Source organism: Notamacropus eugenii, chromosome 4 (genome assembly GCF_028372415.1).
Source record: "Notamacropus eugenii isolate mMacEug1 chromosome 4, mMacEug1.pri_v2, whole genome shotgun sequence".
Taxonomy (NCBI): Eukaryota; Metazoa; Chordata; class Mammalia; order Diprotodontia; family Macropodidae; genus Notamacropus; species Notamacropus eugenii.
The window spans coordinates 430,351,465-430,377,343 of NC_092875.1; the positions used below are offsets into that span (position 1 = coordinate 430,351,465).

The window sequence follows — 25,879 nt, forward strand, 5'->3', positions numbered from 1 at the left end:
CATGTACAACATAAATACATAATAATTTCAGAATGGCACAAAAAAACTGGGGGATCAAAATAGGCCTTGTGTAAGGAGTGGCATTTGAACTAGATCTTGCAGAAAGTTATGGATTCTAAGAGAACCAGCAGTTTTCAAAGGAAGAATTAGACAATTCTAGAACTGTATAGAAACAAGAATTAGACAATTATATAAAAGATTTATCCAAATCATGAATAAGAGAAATACAAATTAACATTTTTTTTAGGTTTCACTTCATACAGAAAATTGACAAAGATGACAAAAGACTGAAATAGCCAATGTTAGAAGCTTTGCAAGAAGATGAGATTACTGATACACAGTTAGTAGAGCTAAGAACTGATTCAACCACCCCTCAACATTTTTCTAAATTGTGACTACTCTGTTCATACCTTTGGTCTGGAAATCTCATTGGTGGGCATATGCCCTAAGGAATCAAAAGACTGAAAGAGTCCATATACAGCAAGATAATCATAGCAGTATTTTCTATAGTAGCAAAAGACTGAAAATAAAGTGATGCTCATAAATTAGAGAATATTTTAACAAACTGTGGTAACTAGTATAAACATAATAGGATGTTATTGAGGTATGGCCTATTGGATAGAGAGCTGGCCTCAGAATCAGAAAGACATGGGTTTAAGTACCACTTCTGACACATACTGGCTTCATGACCCAAGTAAAATAATTTAACCCCTTAGTGCCTCCCAGGTAACCCTATCAGACTAAGTTACAGAGAAGGTGAACACCTGCTTTTGTAAAGGAAATCTCTCACCAAGAGTTCCTTACACTAATGAGATCACAGCTCAGGTCAAAACACAAACAACGAACATGAGGAATTCAGAGGAACATAAAGAGACATCTATAAAATGAATAAAAGTTAAATAAGCAGAAAGAGAAAAACAGTAGACGTAGTAATTACAGTATGTAAACCAAGAAAGAACGCTAAAATGAGGCTGAATCTTATACAATAGTAATAATCAATCTTGGCCCAGCAATTAGTCAATCAATAAACATTTATTAAGCACCTATTATGTGCCAGTGCAGCTAGATCCACAGTGGTGTAAAGTTAATGGTGGGTCGGGGAAAGAGTTAAAGATTTTCCCCACCCATTTATAGACCTCAGACACCTTTTGTTAATTTCTAATGAGGCACAGGGTCAGGAGGGTCTTGCTCTTCAGCCCTGAAAAAAGTATATATGCTCTGAGGTGAGGTTTTGCTTTGGGACTTATTTTTTGGAAGAAATGAGACTCTGGGAAGCCATTTTAAGAAGCCCCCCAGCTTTGAAAACCCAGATGTTGGTGCTTCTCTCTCTGGTAATGATGTATGTATTGTCTGTGGTCAGACAATTGGAAGCCCTGTCTGTTGGTCTTTCTGTTTGTAATTTATGTTTTTATTTTCTGTGAAGTTCAGAGTGCTGTCTTTTCCCCTGAACCAAGTAAATGATATATATGCTTGATTAAAGTAGATTGTTGACACCTCAAAAGTTGCTTGTGTCCAACTCTTCATAACCCCATTTGGGGTTATTTTGGCAAAGGTACTGGAGTGGTTTGCCATTTTCTTCTCTGGCTCATTTTACAGAGGAGGAAACTGAGACAAACAAGGTTAAGTGCCTTGCCCAGGGTCATATAGCTTGGATGTGTCTGAGGCCAGATTAGAACTCCGGAAGATGAGTCTTTCTGACTTCAGACCCAGTGTTTTATCCACTGCACCACCTAGCTGCCCATAGAGTTTCTTATCAGGTTCAATTTTTGCTACTTCTTTTCCCAAGATCTGCTACCCAGCTCTGGTATCTTATTTATCATATGGCCCTAGTCATGACAAAAAAAGAAGAAAATTAATGCAGTTCATGAGAGGCAGTATCTGAGGAGCTTCAGTCCTCCCAGAGCAAATATTCATTCATCCAACAAATATTTTTTACACACCCACTAATAGCAGTTCTCTGTACTAAGCCTGGGAGATATACAAAAATAATTAAAACTTTCCAGACCTTTAGTTAAAACTGTTTGACAAGTAGAGCTCTGAGCTGATTGGTAAGATCTTTTCATTCAATAGTAATAATAATAGGAGTTAGATTCTTTATAGGTTAAATGGTCAGTGGGCATTTAGGATCTGGGCCGCTTGAGTCATGCCAAAGGACTTCGGGTGTCCAGTAAAAACTGTAGAGGACATTTTCCTCTATGTTTTTCAGCTGGCCTCCTGAAGTCCTTTGGCATGCTCACAAGCTACATGTGGCCCATTGGTCACAGGTTGTGCAAGCTTGGTAAAGGTTTGCAAACAGTGTTTCATTTCATCCTCACAATAACCCTGGGAGGTAATCCTATTATTATCTTCATTTTACAGTAGAGGAAACTGAGGCTAACAGAGGTTAAGTGACTTGCTCAGGGTCACACAGCCAGTAAGTAGCAGGCTAGATTGGAACCCAGCTCTTCCTAACTCCAGGTCCTGCTTTCTCTATGGTGCCTTCTATACGAATGAGGACAGATAGCAAAAGGTAGTTGGACACACTTGGAATCAAGGGCTGCTGTTTTTGTCAGAGGCAAAGTAAACTGAAAAGCCTTCTGTTCATCCAAACTGGCTTATTTCTCTTTGCCTTCTTAGAGCTCTGATTCTGTAACTATCATTCTCTTCCAGGATCTGACAACGAGATCGCTGGGCACCCTGAGGTTCATTTCTCTTAGTATTAGCCTCATTTCCTCCATCTTGTTTTCCTTTCCAAAAGCTCCCAGGGACACCTTCGGGGCAGGGACTTGTTCCTGGACTGCATTATTTTTGGTTAGCTCTGTGGGTATGTGTCCTCCTCCTCTGGGATGCCTGAGGAAAACTCCCATGGGTTCCCCTGATTGGCAGATGCCACTAGCCATTGGCAAGAGTTAGCAAACCACCCTCTCTCTACCCCTTACCTGTGAGTGGGTGAAGAGTGTTTGCATTAGTAAACTAAGTTGAAATTTAGGAATGACTTCTGCCTAGAATCAGGGCTGGGGAACCTGTGACCTCAAGGCCACACGTAGCCCTCTCCATCCTCAAGTGCAGCTCTTTCACTGAATCCAAACTTCAGAGAACAAATTCCCTTAATGAAAGGATTTGTTCTGAAAAACTTGGACTCAGTCAAAAGGCCACACCCGAGGCCCTAAAAGGCCACTTGTGGCCTTGAGGCCACAGTCCCCCCATCCCTGGATACACCTAGGAACATTTTCCTCATGGATTTGGGTTTTTGCATTTTTTTTTAAAGATAACATCCCACAGCAGCGTTTGTAGTGAGATCTAATGAGGACCAGTGTTTGCATAGCAAGGCGAGAGCTTTTGCTTGGGCTGTCTAAACTTCATTAAAGATAATTTATATTGCAGCTAATCTTTGAACTGTATAAAATATGAAGCCAATGTTTATTTTTCCATAGTTTGGAATAATACTTTGTTTATTTTAAATATTCCCTTGCAATGGATGGATGTTTCACATGCAAAATAATGATCTATTATGATGAACCAGGGTCAGCCATGCTGGGTTTGGGTTTGAATCACTGATCTGCACCGCTTGATCATTGCACTGGGGTCAGTTACGCAATGAAGAGGAAACAACAAAGGAGAGTTAATTCTTTGCTGCACAGGCATTTAAGTTAAAGCCCATGTGGTCAGTCCTTGAGTCCAGAGTTTCTCCTGACAGAATTCCATAGCTTTTTGAAAATAGATCAAATCACTTCATTTTAATTTAATTTCACAAGAAAGGCCCATGACAGATTATTACTGGCTCCATGGTGTTGACAGTTCCAAGCCTTCACATACTCAAAAGGGTCATGAAGTCCCTGACTTTAGTGTCTCCTTCATGGTGAAGGAGACTGGAAGGACTGTATCTATTTCTATGGACTTCAGAATGCTATCGAACCTCTCAGAGGCCTGAACCTTAGTTATGCTATTTGAAGCAGACAAATAGATCCATATGTTTAAATGTGATTTTCAACCTGAGTATCAGAAACATCTGTTCCCCCCCCACCCTGTCTTTCTTTCTTATAAAACCAAAAAAAAAAAAAAATCACCATTTCTGATCATTTTAGATGTCCTGTTCTTTTCCCCTGGTTCTTTTTGTATAATACCCTGAGTCCTTCAGTAAGCAATGGCCATAAAAATTAAAATGAACAATTTATTAAACTAATATTCTTTCCTGTTGTGGTAAGTTTGGACTATTGGGAACCAATCAGAGCTCTTCATTTTGGTAACATTAAAAAGCAGATGGGAATGGGATGGAGCTTTGGGGAGATGAAAGAACAGACCCATGATTTCATAAATGTAAGAAACCCATGGGATGGAAACTCAGGGATCTTTTACCGGTATGAAAAATTACTTTAAACCACAAGGAAGGGATCTTTTGTCATAGAAAAATTAAAATTTGGCTTTTGATGTCAGTAAGTAATTCTAATGGGAAATGTAAACTACTCATCAGAAAGTTGGATACTGCCACGTCCTCAAGAAAATGTCTTACAGCGCAATTGGAAAAGAATGACATAGTTTTTCCCCCAAGGCTTAATAAAATATGCTGAATAAAGATCCAGAATAATCTTCCTGGAGAGAAAAGCAACTGTCAATCTGAATCCTTTAAGAGTTTGATCAGAGACTCGTTCCTACTTCACTCTAAGTGTATTGTCAACCTAAGTATCATCGGTTTTATTATGGAACCCAGGTGTCGCCATTATAGTGAGGTGTCTACATCCCTCAACCTGAATGGGGACACTCCTTAGGGTAGGACAAGGAAAATTACAGCAGGGTTCTAATATCCCTTTGGGTTCCATTTCTGTATTCTTCCCAGATTTGCTTTCATGTATACCTAGGTTTTCTCTCTTCTAGCACCTGTTCTATAAGCAGCTATTTATTTATAGATCAGGCCTATCAAACTCAGAATGCATTTTCTCACCAAAACAATGTTGCAAATAATGATTAAGCTCCTGGGCTAGCCCATTCAAATAGATTTGTTCTATAAGGCAATTAAAATACTATATGGTTATATTTTTTTAAAAGAGCAGAAAATAATGACATGAAATTATCCTTTTCCTTTAAATATTAAAAACAAATTTGCAGAAAAAACAAAGCTGTGAGGGATTACCAATAAGTTAGACAATAGTCAGGATTTTTAAAAATCTTGACACACTAAGGTATTGGTCTTAAATTAATACAGTTATCCTTTCCACATTGCAACTTTCCCCATCAGGGTTTTGATATATTATGCATCAGCATAAGATATTAAATTTGAATTTGGTGGGAGTTTTATGGAAGCCACAGACAACACATGAAGGCCATTAGACGATACGGAAAAAGTTTAGAAATTCAGAAATACATGAAATACATACACACACACACACACACACACACACATATAGTATTACAGTAAGGTAACGTAAAGACCCCATAAAAGAAAAAGAAAAAATCAGACTTCTTCTCTGTTACAAAGGGAGGGCCAAAAAATTTTACATGGATTTTCCATATTGTAGGGGCACTGCACCCCCTAGCCCCTAAAATATGGAAAGGATAACTGTAAATGTGAAAATTTTACATTTGAGCTTTTAAAAATCAAACTTACAGATAAAATATGGGGTAGGAGTTGTTGAACAGTAATTCATCTAAAAAATAATTGGTATGTTTTAACTAGACCACAAACTCAATCAGGTAACAGTCTGATATGGCAACAAAGGAACAGCCTGCATCAAGGGAGACATTGACAGCCATATGGCACAGTGGATAGAGGACTGGGATTTGATTCAGGTAAAACTGAGTTCAAATCCTGCCTCAGGCACTTCCTAACCAAGTCAAAGAACTTCTTTTAGGCTCAGTTTCCTCACCTATAAACTGAGGATAATAATAGCATCTATCTCACAGGGTTATTTGTGAGGATCAAGTGAGATGATGGATATGAAGTATTTTACAAATCTTAAATATATATATGTATATATATATATATACACACGATTATTACAATTAACATATATGCTAACTATAATAATTATTGCTATTGTTACCTTTTTGTTATGTAGTGTCTGTGGCCTCAATGAGGTTAAATGAATTTCCCGAAGTCTGGCGTTATGTTAAGCTTATGTTTGTACCTTTTACTCTTTAACCCATCAGCACTGTACTTAGACCAAAGAGATTTCCTGGGAGATAACTCCTTTTGAAAACCTGATAAAATAAATAAAACCTGATAAAAGACTACCATTGGAACTACAGGTGCCTCCTTGTTAAATAGCAATTTTCTTGTTTGTTTTCTAGGAAAAAGTGCTGCAAGGGTTATAAGTTTGTCCTTGGACAGTGTATCCCAGAAGGTATGTAATTTCAAGCAAAGCTCAGAGCCATTGGACTTAGTCACTGCAGATCATTTAAAATATATACTCTGTGTGTGTGTGTGAGTGTGTGAGACTGAATGGGTGCTGCCTCAGTCCAACTGAGACCTGTTAAAGACCTTAACTTGAAAAGGCCAAGGCCACTGTTTCCTGGGCCATCTCTAGTCATGATCTTTATCTTGCCGTTGGACCCAGGTGGCTGTGGAGGACAAAGTGAGGCTGGTGACTTTGCACAGCCCTGCCTCACTTAAATTCATTTTACTTGCATATCATGGCATCACCTCCCTGATGTTGTGGTCCTCTTCAAGAATGAAGGACAAAAAGTAACAACAGCAGTAGAGAACAAGATTATAATATTTTTAATTAAACACAATGTTTCACTCTGTATTTGGTCTTGGGTAGCCAACTGTGACATCCATACCTCTCACTGATATTGCTGAGTCTTACTTGTCTTTTGGATTCCATATGTATATAAGGAGATTCTGCATCTACATTCTAAGTTTGAGTGTGATCCCTCCTCCCCCAGCTCTCCGTATGATCCCAGAAAAATTACTTAATTTCTGTCTGCCTCAGTTTCCTCGTATGTAAAATTAATTTATTACATGCATTACCTTCTTCATAGAAGTATTGTGAGGAAAGGGATACACACACACATATACACATATATACATATATATACACATGTGTATATATATATTTGTGTATATATATATATATATATATATATATATATATATATATATATATATATATATATACGCACACACACATATAAGCCTCAGAGTGCTGCGGTGGACAGAGCTCTGTGTCTGGAGTCAGGAAACCCTTACTTCAAATCCAGCTTCAGACATTTACTAGTATGTGACCTCAGGCAAACCATTTAACCTTTCTGCTTCAGTGTCCTTAACTGTAAAATGGAGGAAATAGAGTCATCTATCCAGCAGGATGGTTGTGAGGATCAACTGTCAGATAAAATAATATTTGCAAAGTGCACAGTACAGGGACTGGCCCACAGAAGGCACTTAAACATTAATCACTTAAGCCTTAAGAAATGCTTGTCCCCTTGCCCCTTTCCTAAAGAAAGATGAGTCGTTATTCTTTTTTATTATTACAAGGTAGCATGGACTAAATGCCAGATAAGTGGTATATACAGCAAGTGCCACAGGAGTTTGGAAAAGGCATCATAGGATCAGAGACCTAGAGCCGGAAGAAACCATCAACTCAACACCTTTTGTTATTGTTCAGTCATATCTGACTCTTTGGGGTTTTCTTAACAAAGATACTGAAGGGGTTTGCTATTTTCTTCTCCAACCCATTTTACAGGTGAGGAAACTGAGGCAAACAGGCTTATGTGACTTGCTTAGAGTTACACAGCTAGTAAATGTCTGAGGTCAGATTTGAACTCAAGTCCTACCTGACTCCAGGTCCAGCACTCTATGCACTGAGCCCCCTAGCTGCCCGTCTTGTTGTTGTTGTGTTTGTTACAGATGAGGAAATTGAAAACCAGAGAGTTAAGAGAGTGTTAGAGGTGAGATTGAACCCAGTTCCTCCTTTTTAAGAGCTAGTGCTGATTCTGCCGTGCCAGGAAGTGGAAGGGGCAGCAGGAGCAGAGGGAGTTAGGGGACACGTGTGACAAAGAAAAAGGGGATGTGGAGAGGGAATGGGAGAAGGTTCCTGCAATCAGGATAGCAGAGAAATGAATGCAGGGCTGTCATCATCATTTATATCTAAAAGTCCAGAGTCCTTAAGTGGGGGGAGTGGGGGGGGACTGTCTCTAATGCATATATAAATTCAGGGTGTAATCATTGAGATCTGGGACAGTCAGGAAAGACTTCCTGGAGCAGGCAGGGTTTGAAGGAGACCTAAGCGGGTGGCTGTGAAGTGGAGAAAAGAGTCAGTAATGGGCATTGGCTAATTAGGACGCTCTAGGCTGAGCAAAAGATTTGCATAAAGCAGTAGCAGGAGATAACGTTGTAACTAGGAGTCAGATTGTAGAAGACACTAAGTGCCAAGATAATAGTATCAGCTGTATTCTGGATGTCGTGAGGTGTCTTGAGAATCCTGAGCAAGGGTTTATATGTACAAAAACGGTGTTTTAGAAGGAGTCATTTGTCAGCCTTTCATAGGGTAGATTGGAACAAACAAAGACTAATGAGCAGGATATTAATGAAGAGATCATTGCAATAGTCCATCTGTAAGGTGAGGCGTAAAAAATACAAAAGAGGAGATGGATTTAATAGGTGTCTTTTTGGTTTTCTTTATGCTTTTTACTTCCATAGTATAGTAGTATTCGATTATATTGATATTATTCTATTATATTGATATACTAAGTTATTCACCAGTGAATACACACACACACACACACACACACACACATGCATACATACACATATTTGTATGTACTATTTCTAGGATTTGGAGTAATTATAAATAAAACAACTCTAAATATTTTTCTAATGTTAAGTTCTTATTTCCATTTAAGATATAGTCTAAACAATAAAACTGCTTGATCATATAAATGTTGTGATTTTTATTACATATTCTCTTTCCTGCTATCAGAGGGTCAGTGAATTAGGTTATTTCTATTGTTATATCTTACAAGGAGTCTTGAATCACTTTGATGTATGGATGGGAGATCCCTTGTAAAAGAGCCTATAGCACATTGAATCAAATGCTTTTTGTAATCAGCAAGTGATAAGCAAAATGGGGTATTAAAGTCTCTACAACTTTCAGTTAATTATGGAATGGTAAAGACATGGCCCATTGCTGAATTGCTTATGAAAGACTACTTGTTCCTTTCTAATGCCCTTACTAAGCATTCCTTCAATTCATTTATAGATGACTCTTATAAAGATGTTGTATGATTGAAACAAATTCACATCAGGGAGTAGTTATTTAGTTCCCTTTGGTCATCTTTTTTCGATACTAATAAAGGCTAAGATTATCCCCAAACCTCTGCTTTCTTCTTCTCCTTCAGATACCTTGTACTAGTCCTTCAATATCGTCATAATTATGTTGCCTTCGGCATCTATCTCCTCTATATATACTTGGACCAATCTGGTTGCTTTTCCTGTCTTTGTTCTCCTTAGTAACATTTCTGCATCTTGTATAAACACATCTACAATTGTGATATGAGTCCATGTGTGGTGCTTCTACTGCCCTTGATAAAGAAAACAGTTTGTTATAATGACTTGAAATTTTTTTTTCATTCTTCTTATCTTTGGAGTCCTATTTTTATCCTTAATTCCCTGTGAATGACTTCGCTTAGTTGAATCTCTTACTATGAGTTCTTTAAACTTGTTTTACCTCCACACTGCTACTCTGTGCTTTATGACATGATCCATTCAAAATTGTCTGTCACCCCTCTTTGAAATATTATGCAAATGAGTTTATACTCTAACCCAGTGTTACCTTTGGCAATCTTCTCTCTCTCTCTCTCTCTCTCTGTTTCTCTCTCTGCCAAGTAAGTCAAATAATAAAAATCAGGTGAGGCATAAAATGGTGAAATATGTGCTTACCAAAAATATTCCCCACTCTGATGAAAGAGATCCAGTGCAGAATCCAGGTCCGAGAAGTGTTCTTGCCAATGAAGAGGTCCTCCAGATGCTGTTTGTGGATGGCAGGGTGTTGATTGCATCAAACCCTTTAACATTTTGGAACTTCCTTAAAGAGATCTCTAATCCCAGGAATTTAGCCTGTTCATCCTCACTATAAAGACCAAGTGGGTGAAGAATGTCTGTTGCCCAGATTTCAACATGCATTTTTATGGACATCCAATAGAGCTTGTCCATCAGTATATAAATCTGAGATAGAGAGTACAGATGGGCAACAAATTTGTCCCAGAATTGGACAAGAATAGAACAGGCTATATTACTGGAAAACTGCAGGGTTCCTTTTTACTGACCCTAAGCTTCTTATGAAAGCAAAAGTCAACCTTTTTAAGTACTAGCATTCTATATGCCAGCATAATATAGAATATAACTGCCTTTGAATAAAGGAGAATGGAAAAGTGTATGGTAGGTCTAAATAGGTTGCAACATGTAACCAATGGGAGACTCTGAGTAAAAGATGTTCAACAAGGAATTGTATGATTAAAAAAAAGAGTTTAGGCTGGTCCTGGGGGTGGCACATGAACAGTCAGCATTCCCACTTTGTCAAGACAAAACAAGGAAGTTCTCCAGCACAATGGATTGTGCACCTGTGGTGAACTTACAAGTCACACAGGACAGATAAACATCAAAGGTTTTCAATCTGCATCACTGGAAGAAAGTTCTAAACTGAACAGATCAAGGATGCGTTAGTATTTGAGTATGGTGGATTGACAGGTTTCCATCTAAAAACCTTATATCAATAAATAGTTCCATTTGCAACATAGTTGATTATTTCTTTAGGGTCTCATAATGCTGAATTTTGTCATTTTAAATTTTTATTCTTTTGTTTAATTACCAAATTTTTATTGTAGTGTTTCATTGCCACGCAAAACTCAACTTCCTCTCTGTATTGCTCTACCTCCTCTAAGCAGCCTTGATAGCAGGGAAATGTCTCCACTGGAGATGGGTTTGAGTTCCTTCCTCATGAATGAGTCCTTGGATAAAAGTGCCATTTTCACTGGGGACCCAAGTCATACTTGTGTTTGTACTTCATTTCCCAAGAGGACCATGACATCAGGGAAATGATGACATGACTTGCAGTTGACTTTGATTTGAGTGAGGGTGGGCTGTGCAAGGTCACCAGCCTCTCTCCTCCAGAGCCATCTGGATCCAGTAACCAGATATTCATCAGGATGACTGGAGATGGCCCAGGATGCAGTGGGAGACCCTGACCCTTTTAGCCTAAGGCCTTTCAGGTACTCACTTAAAGTGAGGTAATGTCCACTCAGGCAATAGGCTTCACCTCTTTAGGAAGTGAATTAAGGGTTAGGTCTTTAATTAAAAACAAAACAAAAAAATCAAGCTGGAAGGGGAAGACCCTCAGGGTTGCTATTCCAAAGAGAAACCGTTACCATTGACATTCACTCTATGATAATTTCTTGAAAGATGATGTCTAGGCTCTGTTTTTTGATCATGGCTTTCAGATAGTCCCATAATTTTTAAATTGTCTCTCTTGGATCTATTTTCCAGGTCAGTTGTTTTTCCAATGAGATATTTCACATGGTCTGCTGTTTTTTCATTCCTTAGGTTTTGTTTTATAATTTCTTGATTTTACATAAAGTCATTAGCTTCTATTTGCTCCATTCTAATCTTTAAGGAATTATTTTCTTCAGTGAGCTTTTGAACCTCCTTTTACATGTGGCCAGTTCTGCTTTTTAAGGCATTTTTCTCCTCATTGGTTTTTTGGATCTCTTTTGTCATTTGGGTTTATCTATTTTTTAAGGCGTTATTTTCTTCAGCATTTTTTTGGGTCTCCTTTAGCAAGCAGTTGATTCGTTTTTCATAATTTTTCTTGCATCCCTCTCATTTCTCTTCCCAATTTTGCCTCTAGTTCTCTTGATTTTCAGAATCCTTTTTGAGCTTTTCCATGACCTGAGACTAATTCATATTTTTCTTGGAGGTTTTGGATGAAGGAGCTTTGACTTTATTGCCTTCCATTAGCATGTTTTGGTCTTCCTTGCCACCAAAGTAAGACTCTATACTCTGATTTTTTTTTTTTTTTTGGTTTTTGCTCATTTCCCCAGCCATTCACTTGACTTTTGAGCTCTTTGTCAAGGTAGATCTCTGCTTCCAGTAGGGGTATTCTGTCAGCCACTCTTTTCCCCCACAATCTGTGGGCCTAGAGCTCCAGAAACAGTCGCTGTCTCTGCCCCTGCTGCTTCTGTTCTACTGCGGGTTCCTCTGCCCCCTTCCACCTCTGCCGTTCTGGGACTGGAGCTGTACCACTCCACTCTCCCACACTGGTCCCACAGGACATTTGCTCTAAATTCACTCAAAGCCAGGAGGGTCCAAAAATACAACCATTAAGTGGAGCTTGACCAGGGACCCATTGTGGTCATATGTATGAGCTTCAGAGTGAACTGGGGGGAAGGAAGGAGAGGGGAGGAAAGGAAAGGAAAGGAAAGGAAAGGAAAGGAAAGGAAAGGAAAGGAAAGGAAAGGAAAGGAAAGGAAAGGAAAGGAAAGGAAAGGAAAGGAAAGGAAAGGAAAGGAAAGGAAAGGAGAGGACAGGACAGAAAAGGAAAGTGTTGGACTTGGTGGACCTCGGTTCAAATCTTTCCTCAGACACCTAATTACTCTATGACTCTGGCAGATACCTGGGCATTTAATCTCTCTCGGTTATCTAAGTTCTCAAATAGGGGTAATAAGAAAATAGGGGTAATAAGAACATCTACCTCACAGAAGATCAAATGATATGACACACATAGTGATTTGGAGACCATCAAGTACCATCTAAATGCTAATTGTTGTTGTCGTTACACTGGGCTGAGGTGTAATAAATAATAAATAAATTTAATAAATAAGACAATTTTTTAAAAAAGAGAGAGCAGTGACCAAATCTTTGCATCTAGGAATTCCCTCCCCACCATCTGTTACTATCCCCCACAACCAGGAGGAAAGGACACAGTGAGCATTTCCATAGGACAACACAGTGGCTCATTCTAAACTTGTCAATAATGTTTTCACTGTGTTGAACGCATTGGAAAGAAGTCATACTAGATGAGGTGGTGGAAAATGTCCAAGTTCAGCCAAGTTAATCATCCAAACTTATTTCCTTTCTTACCGGAATCTACCCAACTGGGATTCACACCCTTGAATTTTTCTACTCATCCTAACTGTCCCAGTCTTTCTTCTGTCTGCTTAGCCCAGTCAAAAAAAAAGCCATAAATTCTCCATTAGAATTCATATGTAGTGGGGGATTAGATTGGAGCACTCCTCTTGGATTTCGGTAGGCAGTTGGAACATTTCTGGTGATGTGCTCAGAGAAAGAAATGCAGAGCATTAATAGCCAGGAATTTCAGAACTAGTCCAAGGCCATCCAAGACAAAAAATAGATTCTTGCTGTTATGTATATGTAGCTACTAGGGAGAGTCGGGAATGGGGCAATGGGAAAGGGACAAAAATCCTCTCCACCACTGTTGGAAATCCAAGAAAGAGCTGGCACTGACTTGGTCCCAGCAAAGAGACTGCCTCAAAAGAGACCAGAAGCCATCCCTCATTATTCCTTAGGAACCAGTCTTCTCTGGCCCAGTTCCCTCCATAGAGAAAAACAAACCAATAAGGAAGCTTGAGTTTCATTTACAGAGGACCAAGGCAGGTAGTCACCAAATATGGTGCAAAAAAATGCCCAGAGTAGAAGATCCATCCATCCCACCATTCACGAATTTCCATTTAAATGACTTAGCTGGTTTTCCTTCCTTTAAATCCCCTGGCATGCTCCTGTCTTTTATTTGTGCATCATAATATTTCATGCCTTAGTGTGTATGTCAAAGAACTATGATACTGTGGGCATGTGAACCTCCTCCACTGATGCAAATGACAAATCACCTATAATTTCATAAGCTTATAGGACCTAGAGCTGAAAGGAAATTTTGTGATCATCTAATCCAACCCTTCACTTTATAGATGAGGAAATTAAAGACTAGGGAAATTAAGTGACTTGTCCAAGGTTATACAAGGAGTGACAGAGGCCAGATTCAAGCACAGATCATCTAACTCCAAAGACAATGGTTTTTCCTGTACCATTCTGCCTCCAAGTTGTAGACTTCAATAGTTACCTGAAGTTCAGAAAGGTAAGTAGCTCTTGACCTCTGAACTTCAGCATTCTATCACTATGCCATGATGCCTTAATGAATTAGTGTACGGAAACCCTAGTCATTGGGACCCTCTCTTTCCTGTGCCAACAATAGTCAGATTGGCATAGGAGTGATCATCAACACTACAGTCAAGCTAAGTGCTCTTTACTTCCCCCTCCCTGGAAGATGCTGACTGATGACCACATCTGGCTGTACAGAGCAGTGGAAAATAATGCTTGGTTGCCAGTAGTTAAAGCTTTATACAGAAGGGACAGCACTGGATAAAGAGAAAGCACAGAACTTTGTCCATGTGGCAGTGATGCTTAGTCAAAATCAGGTGTGCCTGACTGAGACTGAGGCTTCTCAATGGAAACTCACACATTCACCCTAGAAGCTACTTGGTAATTCCCCAAAGAAAAGCCCTTCTGGAATCAGAGAAAGGGTTACTGCTGGCACCCATTTGGAATGGGCATTGATTCAGCAGAACCCATGGTTGTGAGGAACAAGATCAAACCTAGGAAATTTCCTAGTCCATAGTTCAAAGAATCATAAGTATATATCTTAGAAATCATTTAGTCCAACTCCCTCCTTTTACAGATGAAGAAACTGAGGCACAGAGAGGTTAAGTGACTTTCTCAGTGTCATCTAGGTAATAAGTGGCCAGGTCAGAATCTGAACCCAGGTCCTTTGACTCCAAACCCAGTGCTATTGTACCACGCTGCCCAATCTCAATTGTCTTCTACTGTTACAACAACCTCTCCTCCCATGTCATAGCTAACAGCCCACCCATATTACCTTCACTCTATAGCAGAATGAAGCTAGACTTGGAGCTTCCAAGAACAATTTGTCTGTCAGCACCTATAGGATAGTACAGTGATTAATGAGATCTTGGACATGAGTCTGGAGTAAATTGTTCATATTTAGCACCTGGGTTAGAGCCAAACACCCTGCAAAAAAAAAAGCCCAGTCACTAAATTCATGAGAATTGAAAGGAGATGTACTAACTCTCTCAGGCCAGTAGAACGCTTCTCAAATTAGTACAGTTTTATGGGCCAGGGCTAACTGCCCTATCCTACCCAAAAGCCATAAGCTCCTTACAAGAACCCACAGACACTTCTATTTTAAAGGCCTTCTTTGAATTTTTCCCCATCAAACTTGTTGCCTTTACTCTTACTTCAGAACAGCAAACACAGATAGAGGTTATGGGCCAACCCCAGCTTTCACATTAAAAATGGAAAGCATTACCTATAACAGTAGCCTGGTCCACCTTCAAATCACTATAATCAGAAGCATCAATGACACACACATATTGTATAGGGAAGAGTACTTGGGGGAGTTTAGCAATGGTGATGGAGGAGGAAGCCATGCTATGCACCATAGGCAGCAGCTATAGCTCGGCTGCTTGATCCAGTATGTGAAGGGAACATTAAAATAAGTAGGTGGTATAATGGAGAGTGTTGACTTGGAGTCAAGATCTGATTTCAAATCTCTCAGATACTCACTAGGGAGTATCTGTTTTCTCAAAAGTAAAATGGGAATAGCAATAATATCTATATCTCAGGGCAGCTAGGAGGCTTCTAGGCACTGGCCCTGGAGTCAGGAGGACCTGATTCAAAACCAGCCTCAGACACTTAACACTTAACTAGCTGTGTGACCCTGGGCAAGTCACTTAACCCCGATTGCCTCACCAAAATAATAATAATAACAAACTATATCTCAGGGTTATTATGAGAATCAAATGCATATGTAAAATGTTTTGTAAACCTCAAAAGTGCTCTATAAAATGGTAGCTATTATTACAAACTCAGGGCCTAGAATGCCATCCCCATCCTGTGGTATTGGCTGCTCATCCACCAGCTTAGACAAACCTAGACCACCATGGCTTCCCTGGCCTCAAATGACTTTGAGTTTATTTTTAAAAAAAAATCTATCAGACTTCACAAATATACCAACTTCTTTATTCAAGAAGTTTTCTATTTTCAGTCCTCTCCCCCGAGACAAGCATACAGCAGATCTACTAGAAGAGACCAGGGTTGGCAAGGATTATAAATTCAGAACTGTAAGGGTCCACAGAAGCCATCTAGTTCACCTTCCCTCCCTATTTTACAGATGTGAGGAAACTGAGGCACAGGTAAGTGAGATAAATGATATGTCCAAGATCATACAATATGTCTCAGGGCAGTATTTGAACCCAAGCCCTCTGATTTCAAAGCCAGTAATCTTTCTACTGAACCATGTTCCTTCCCACCACTGTATTCATACCAAACTCTCACCATTTGTTCTCTATGTGCCCAGGAGAAGTACAACAGCAGTTCTGCGATTCTCAGGTATGCCAGAGAATGAGACTATTTATGGCAAGTGAAGGGCAGGCCCTAATGGAAACAGTAGACAATGTCGTGAGTCACAAGATGGAAAATGCCTATGCCTCTGGCCATCAGTGCCCAGAAGAAGTGTACCAGTCTCCTTAATCGGGAAGGAGCCCTCTGTTGTTCAGATTTTAAATAAATGGAATTTCTTTTGGAAGGAAAACATCGTACTCAGTAAAAACAAACAACAACACAAAAAAGCCAACCCTGGATTTGTATGTAGTACAACTAGTTGTGTTAATTTAAGCAAATGCCTCTGCCTTCCGCAGCCTCAATTTCCTTCTCTGTGAAATTAGAGGATAGAACCAGTGAACCTTTAAGGTCTCTTTCAGCTCCATGTCTCTAATCTGGCATGGTAACAAAGGCTCTTGGGAATTGTATAAGGTGGGGCCAGGGATCAGAACTGCAGGTGAATTAGAGATCTGCAAAGTTAGGTAGGATACTATGTAACAAATTCTATCTTACAGTGTTACAAGTAGCACCACCAACTCAGGTTAATTTCCTCCTTCTTCCTAGGCTGAATTTCTCATTCCATTTTCCTAAGTTAGAAGCAGCTTGATAAAACATGCTTTAAAACACTGGTCTCTAAACATTTTTGATCATGTATCCCTATCAGCTAAAAAAAAAAAAAAAAAACCAAAACCTGAGCACATATCCCCAATATGTATGAATGTTATATATCGATATGTACATATAAATTTTATATGTGTGTATATATGGATAGATTATAACCCACACACATTCTCACCACTGTCCTAATAATTGTGTCCATTATAAAAATTACAGAAAATTGAAATACAAAATGAGATAAAGATGAAATAATATTTGATTCTACAGTCATTGTGGAACCACTGGAGTTTTTGGAGTGTTGAGATCAGACTTGTGCTTTAGGAAAATCATTTTGGCACCTGAGTGGATACCAGATTGGAATGGGGAGAGACTTGAAACAGGGAGACCAGCCAAAAAGTCATTTCAATACCATAGATGAAGGGTGAGAAGGACTTGAACTAGGGTTGTGACTTTGTGAGTAGAGAATAGGGGCTGGGCCCTTCAGAGTGTCCTCAGCTTAGTAGTTCCCCAACTGAAATAAGGAAGTTCAGAAGAAGAATGGATTTGAGGGGAAATAAAATATAATTAGATGTGTGGTTCATATTGTGATCCATCCATGCTTGTTAATAAAATAAAAATTAAAAAAGGGAAGTTGGCCCCTAATTCAGCAGTCACTGACCCAAAAGCCAAGTCCATACTCTAAGGGGTACCTGCTGCAGCCAAGAATTGATCTGGGAAATGGGGAAGGGTATGCTGGATGAAGAGAGATTTTCCCAGTAGCACCTTTATAGCTACTATTGTGGGTGCCCAAGTAACATTTAGGTTGTAACTATCCCAAGGGGCCAACTCTTGGGGGAGAAGGAGAGAGGTTGGAAATTTACACACTAAGGGGAGGGGACAAAATGGAGAAATGTTGGTGTATAATAGTAGTTGTGGTTGTTTTAGAGACAAATCCCATGATTGGCTATTGGGGGAGGGGTAGAATATGACCCATCTTCCTAACCCTCGGATTGGTTGATTCCATTACTCATTGCCCAATGGTTCTGCCATTATCCCCTTTGAGTCAAATTAGAATATTTCAGGGCACTATGGCCTCCACTTTGGAGACCACTGCTCTAGAAGGTTATAGTTCTCCATTTCCCACCTTTTAATCATATATTCTCAAAATATCACAGTCCCTATTGTAGTAGGATTATTGTCACCAATGATTTTGTATATTGTTTGTCCATCTTCCAGATTACGATGTGTGTTCTGAGGCTCCTTGTGAACAGCAGTGCACAGATAATTTCGGCCGAGTTCTGTGTACCTGCTATCCAGGGTACCGGTATGACCGTGAGAGGCACAGGAACAAAGTGAAGCCTTACTGCTTAGGTATGTTGGGGCTAGCTGCTTGAGTTTGCCTGTTTTGAGGGATTTACTTAATGGCATGTAGGCTTCTCCACTGGTCAGACCCTTTTTTGTAAGGTCTCTAATGACTAAGAATTGTATATAGCTGATACCATTTAACTATTCAATAACAAATAAAGAGAGGGAAGAGGAAAAAAGTAACAATAGCTCCATTATGGAGCTGAAAATAGATGATAAAAAAAGTTTTGAGCCAGAAAACCAAATAGAAACAAGCTTGCTCTTAGATTAACTGGAGAGCATAGGCAGCTTTAAAGAGGAAGAAACTCACATGTGGAAGGCATCTTTGAACCAAGGAAAAGGAGGCTAAGGAGGTCAACATTCTGGGCTGTGATTCTGGGCTGAAGAAATTATTAAATCACAATTTTGTCCTCCCACTGTCACACAAATCTATTGATGGACTAAATGCCAGTGCCACCATTTGCTAACTCTCTAAGTTTCTTTGGCAAATAGCTCATAGTCAATTATACAGCAGGAGAAAAGAACCAGATTTGGAATTAGAGGACCTGGATTAACGTCTTGTCTTTGTTACTTATGATCTATGTAACTCTGAGTGTGTAAGTCACTTAAGTCCCTTTCAGTGTTAAACCTGGGATGTTGTGCTCCTAGCATGGTGAACCAAGCTGTAAAATAGGCCAAGTTTCACTATGTAACCTGCCTTTATCATGCTTGGCTTTGCCTCCCTCAGGCTTGCTAGACTCTTGGAGGGACACTTCCTATAGAGTTAGTCTGTGGTCCCTTCTGCTTCTGGGAGAACTGGGTTCTGTTAGGTGCACAATAAATCCCAAGCACAGGACTTTTACTTTTTATTTTTCAGTTTTGAGCCTGCTTTTCTCTATTTCACCCCCATCCCCTTAGTTCTTATAACTTTGGGATTCTACAAACCCTTGATGTTGCTTGTAAAGATCAATCTGAAGCTTGTTTTCACCTGCTTCATTCTTTATTTTTGGCATCACCAATAGGTCAAAAGACTCAGGCAGTGCCATACTCAGTTGGCAGCTAGAGGCAGGAGGGTAGTTATCAGTTTGAAATACTGAAGCATTGCCAATAAGTATCAGACTGTGTCTTATAGCCCCTTTGCCTGTGCATTGTAAAGGATAAAGGGCAGGCACCTAGCCAGTGCATTTTCCACTTTCTTACCACTACCTGCGGCCATTGGGAGATGGGGGGAAGGGGAGAAAGGTTCTTGGCAGCACATCAAGGAAGCTCCTGGAACATGTATCAGACTTGGATGTCATTAGCTTCCTAGAGTGCACACAGCCTCAGTCTGCCCAACACATGTGCACCATCTGAAGCCCCAGTATCATTGCTTCTGTCGGCATCTGGTGTTGTTTACAGACTGTATACGTGAAACTCATTCAAGACTCCTCACTCTCCCCGGCCCTCCACTGCCACCTTCCCATGGGTTGAAAACATTTCCTTTCTCTGAATTTCAGAGTCAATCTGTGATGTGAATAGATGACCCTGGCTTTGAAAGCCCTGTTGACTCATTTTCAAGGCTTATGAGGAGCTTGTTAGTCCAGAGGGAGGAATTTTCAGGTTTCAGGTCACTGAGGGGCCAAATTGCCCAGGGAGAGCACTCTGCATGGAAGTCTCAATGGTCCTCAGATTCTTTTTAGTGACAGTGATATTTCCCAGCTATGTTACTCAGTCTTTTTTTTTTATTGAAAAAGGTATTCTAGGTTGTCTTACCCTTAGACTCCACATGGCAAAAGAGGACATTAAAAAGTCTTCAACTTACCAGTACACTTGAAAATAAAAATTATGCCAATTATTTGCAAATAATGAGAGTAAGCAGATGTTGTCTTTGTTTGGCATGTACTTACTTTCAAAATATTTTCCCAATCAAGACAACTAGTAGGGGTAATTAAAACAGGTATTATTACCTAGTCCTGTAAATGGAGAAATTGAGGTATGAGAAAGTTATATGACTAGGCTTATGTCCTACAGCTAGCTAGTAGCAGAACCAGTCCTAGAATACCATTTTTGTGCCATTTCCTTCTCCATCTCATTTTACAGATGAGGAACTTAGGCAAAGAGAGTTAAGTGACTTGCCCTGGGTCACATAGTTTCTGAGGCCAGATTTGAACTCAGGAAGATAAGTCTTCCTGATTCCAGGCCCGGCTCTATTCACTGCATGATCAAACTGCTCACCTGGCAAGCAGTAAGCACAGAATAAGTGCTTGTTTACTGATTGAATAATTAATTGATTATCCAAAATCATATTCATTGAGGTTGTGCTAAGAATGTCGTCTGGGCAGAACACTCAATTCTACATAGCCTATTCCATTTTCTAAGTATCCCTGGACATTGGTTCAAATACAGATATCGATGAATGTGCCACCAGCAATGAGACACTCTGCTCGCATATCTGCATCAATACCTTGGGCAGCTACCGCTGTGAGTGTCGGGAGGGCTATATCCGAGAAGAAGATGGGAGGACATGTACCAAAGGAGACAAAGGTGAGCACTGCTTGGTTTGAAATAGAGCTGAGTTTGATGTTCTCTCCAGCCTCACCCATCGAAATAAACACAGGCCCAGAGGCGTGAAATAAATTGGAAGGTGGTGTGGGGTATGTTAGAGGATGGGAGAAAAAATAAGATGGAAACATGAAAATATCCATAAAAATGGGAAACAATAACTCTCATTTGCATAGTAGTTTAAGACTTTTAAAGTACTCTCTATTTATTATCTCACTGGAGACTCACAGCAGCCTTGTGAGATAGAGTTCGCAAATAATATTATCCTAATTTTACAGATGAGAAAACTCAGGCTTTGGGAGTTTAAATGGCTTGCCCAGGATCACACAACTAATATGTATCTGAGGCAGGATTCGAACTCAGGTCTCTTAACTTATAGTTCAATGCTCTGTCCATTCTATCAGACTATTTCTCCAAACCAGAATCTCAGGACCATAATTATTCATGTAAGATTTGTAGCTTCTAAGACACATTGGTAAACACTGGAACAATAAATAACTGCTTCACAGGCAAGTCCCAAGGAAACTGGGAGCTTCAAAAACTAAACCATGTCAGACCCTCCTCCCACAATAGAGTGTGTGTGTGTGTGTGTGTGTGTGTGTGTGTGTGTGTGTGTGTGTGTGTGTGTGGGTGGGTGTGGGTGTGGGTGTGTTGTGGGGGGGGGGAAGGGAGGGAAGGGAGCAGCGGTTTTAATAGTAGTAAGCCAAAGAGAGAGTGAGTTAGGAAAGGAAACCTCTGGTGAAAAGAGTTGGTGAAAATGATATCTACCAGTACACACAGAGAAGCATCCTGATAGAATGCAAAGAGCATTGTTCAGGCTAAAGATCCTGAATTTCCCCCCTGACTCTGCTACTCACCACCAGTGTAACTTTGAGCAAGTCTCTGGACCTCTGTTTCCCTATTTGTAAAATGTAAGAATTGGACCAGATGACCTAGGGAAGTCCTGTCCAGCTCTAGTTCAGGGATCCTTGGTTTTCAGACTGGTTAGATTTTTGGGAAGAAATTATACACCCTCCTAAAGGAATGCCTCTCTTACTTAAAGCTTGCCCATAATTCAATAAACTTCAATGTATACTTTGGTAATGATAGAGGACAGAGTGAGCAGCAGGCACACTGTCTTCTCTGAGAGGATGTGCATGAAGGAGGCTCCACTCTCCTGAAATATTAGATTAAAATATTAAGTGTTCACATACAAGGCCAGTAATACCGATCTATAACACATCTGCTGCGTGCAATCCAGATGTCTGAGCTCCCCAGGGAAATGAACAACCAGGATCTTGGATTATTTGCTTATTTAAGCCTCTCTTGATGTTCTGGTCGCTAAATGTGTAAAGGTACAGCGTCAGGGGAAAGCACACGTAGAGAAAACTCAGGTCTGGTTTGCATGTTAAACTAAATTATTCAGTTTGCTTCCTAATAAACTTTAAATAAGGATGTTAACACATGCAGTAAAAACGTATTCATATGGCGCTTTAAAGTTTGCCAGGTGGTTTACAGATATTATCTCGCTGATCCTCACAACAAACCCATGAAGGAGATACTACAAATATTATAATCCCCATTTTACAGATGAGGGCAATAAAGCCCCAAGGAGCTGAGAGGCTTCTCATCACCATACAGCTAATACACAGAAGAGATGGCCCTCAAATCTGTCTGCTCTATCCATTACACCACACAAGTGACTAAATGTGTTCTCCCAGGTGAGAAAAAATTGAAGGCAAAGTGCTCTCTACCAAAAATGATCAACCTCAGAAAAGTACAACCCAGAAAAGGAAGTCTATAGACCATGGCATAATATAGGGGAAGGAGTGCATTTCATTGGGCCATGAGAGTCTCAAACCCATCTCCATGGTAATATTTGCCCATGTCAAGTCTTACCCAGCAAGGGCTCATTGGTGTGTGTGTGTGTGTGTGTGTGTGTGTGTGTGTGTGTGTGTGTGTGTATGAGAGAGAGAGAGAGAGAGAGAGAGAGAGAGAGAGAGAGAGAGAGAGAGAGAGAGAGAGAGAGAGAGAGAGAAAGAGAGAGACGGGGAGGGGGGTGGTTTGTAAGATCACAGGATAAATACTGAAATACACTAGAAAGCTAGTCATTGGTCAGTGGAGCCTGCAGAAGGAACCCAGATGTGTTGTGTATGCTCCATATGACCCATACTCTTAAGTCTGGAAGGTGCTGTGATCTGTCAGCTGAAGTCTTGGTCATCTGTTATTCTATATCAGTTAAATCCCCAGAAAGGGAAGGTAGCAGGACCCAATCAGGTAATCAGTATTATGGGTTTGTGAAATGAAGGAAAGGGAGGAGTCAGGTGTAAGTCACATGTATCAGAGAGACAAAGGACGAAGGACTACCCATAGGAACATGGGCAAAGCCTTGGTCCATGTGCCCGAGACGTCAGTGACCTAGGCAGGAGGAACAATTCCAGAGGCCCCGTACAAGCACAGCGAATAGTGTGAGGGGGTAACAAGGAAATTATGAAGGCTCAGGGGGTTGCATGCTGGTGCTAATTGTATTGTAGCCTCCAGTTATCATCTTTGGTTCTTCTGAAGTCACTAGGAGCATCCCCCAATCCATACATCAGCTTGCAGGGAGAATCTCCTCAGTTTCAAGAATTTAGACCTATATGGAAGGAAGAATGTCTGCCAGAGTCCCTGCCATGTGGGCTGAGTCAGATTTTTTTTTCCCTCAAGAAGATATTGATAGCATCTCCTAGTTCAGGGATTCTTAACCTTTTTGGGGTCATGGACCCCTTTGGTAGTCTGGTGAAGCCTATTGATCTCTTCTCAAAATAATGTTTTAAAAAGGATAAAATAAAGAAAACAATTATATTGAAAAGTGGTTATCAAGAAAAGTTTTTAAAGTTCATAGACTTCAGATTAAGAATCCCTGATTTAGAAAATAAACTGACTCGAGGAACTAAAGGTACATATTGTTAATTTAACATTGCTTCCTGGTCACCTAAGTACAAAAAGCCATATGGAGCTACAGCTCCTCTCTGATGTTTGACTGGCAGAACCCCATGGGCAACTCAGAGGCAGGGGACCTGAGGTCAGCTGAATCAACATGGTATCTTTACTGAATATCCTTCTTAAATATCCTTCCCTTGCTATGGCTAAGTAAATCTCCTTTTATTGATTGGTAGATGAACTACAGGCACCTCATTTCATTTGAATCTTGAACCTAAATTACCTGATCAATCCTGGCCTGTAACAGCAGACAGGGGGCTAATCCAGCCTCCTCATTTTACAGATGAGGAAACCGAAGCGCAGAGAGGTTAGCTGATTTCCCCATGATAACACAGATAGTAAGTGGTTCACCTAGAATGGCACTTATTGGAACACAGTGATTAGGCCTACATGGGAAAGGAAGGTCCTTGTGGCTGGTGGACCTGGAATGCAAACATTCCTCTGAGCATGCAAATCACAAGGAAGGAAAACTGATTCCAGAATTTCCTCTCATCCTTAGTAGACAGAGCCTACTTTCCATGAGCTAGGGTTAGGGACAAAGTGACCTGTTTCCTTCCCTGAAAGATAAATGGCATGAGCTACTCATGTGACAAGGAGGAATTAATGACAGACATGTGGAAGGGACTGGTATTTTCACACATTTCACTATAAACATAATTTCTATGGTGAAGCATGCATGGACTGATTAAAAAATAACAATATTCTAAGTGAGATGCTTTGTTTTGGATATTTAGTTTCAAATTTGCTTTGGTGTCAGAAATTCCTTTTCCTCTACTATATCATCTTTTTTTCCAATTTATTATTAGTTTTCAACATTCACTTCCATTAGTTTTAAATTTTCTCCCCCTACCTCTCAATTCCCTCCCCAAGATGGCATGCAATCTTATATGGGCTCTACGCGTACATTACTATTAAACACATTTTCACCTTAGTCATGTTACTGTATCATCTTTAAAGAACATTACATCTTACTATCTTAATAGAACAGTTTATCTTAGAACTGGAAGGCACCTTGAAAGAACAATCTTTCAATCAACAAGTACTTAATAAGAGTTTAATATGTGCCAAGCCCTGGAACATTTTTTTAGACAAAAACAAAAATTAGTTCCTACTCTCAAGAAATTTACGTCCTTATGGGGAAGATAACCCATGCTTAAGTAGGTGTAGACAAGATATATTACAGAGTAGGTACAAGGCAACTTTGGAGGGAAAGGCATTCACAGTTGATCTGGGCATAAGAATAGAAGTCATTATTATCTCCACTTGCCAAATAAAGCAACTCAGTCCTGCAGAGGTTAAGTGACTTGTATGAAATCAAAAAGTAAATGTTGTAAGGGGAATGGAAGCTACAATTCCACAATTAATAAATATTTATTAAGGATCTCTTAGTGCATCACCCTTTTAATTTTTTAAAAATTTATTTTATATTTAATTTATGGAATAAAACAAACATTTCATAACACAGTATAATTTTTTAAGAAGATGATTACACATGAAACTGCCAATCTATTGTGTACAACTTGCAGTTCTTTTAAATGTACTACAAAGTTATCATGTAAATTTCTTTTTTTCCCCCAAAGGTGCATCACTCTTCCACTGTATTATGGTACCTTACTGAGGCTGCTATATCAAGATTCAGGAAAGCTTGTAGAGAGACAACTATCCTTGAAGTGTTGATAGGAAAAAGAAACCAGATGGCAGAGTGAATAGGTTAGTCTTGGAGTCAGGGAGACCTGAGTTCAAGCCCTATTTTTGATACATACTAGCTGAATGACTGTGAGTAAGTCACTTAACTTCCCAGAGTCCCACAAAAATATCTTACATGGTAGGTTAGAGATGAGTTGTTGGTGTGCCTCAGTGGACTCCAGGAGAGCCCTTTAGAAATGAAACCAAGTTCTATAATAAAAAAAAGCATTAGGCTAATAAGCTCAACTATGAAAATAAAGAATAAGAAAAAAAAATCTATTAGGTCATTAATCTCAGCTATAAGAAATCTTTTAGGGCTCATTACAGTCACTAAGAAGTAGCATAGATATTCCCTCTGCTCTGAAGTAACAA

At 39.7% G+C, this 25,879-nt stretch overlaps 1 protein-coding gene across 9 annotated transcripts in view; it reads left to right on the forward strand.

Annotated features, from left to right (window-relative positions):
* The window catches only part of CCBE1 (collagen and calcium binding EGF domains 1), a 345,289-nt gene that overhangs the window by 289,208 nt on the left and 30,202 nt on the right, over positions 1 to 25,879 (forward strand). For all 9 annotated transcript variants that reach the window (XM_072605918.1, XM_072605919.1, XM_072605921.1 and 6 more), the window contains 3 exons: positions 6,265 to 6,317; positions 18,212 to 18,346; positions 20,705 to 20,842. In XM_072605918.1, coding sequence (XP_072462019.1) covers positions 6,265 to 6,317; positions 18,212 to 18,346; positions 20,705 to 20,842 — 326 coding nt within the window. The remainder of the gene's footprint in view (positions 1 to 6,264; positions 6,318 to 18,211; positions 18,347 to 20,704; positions 20,843 to 25,879) is intronic.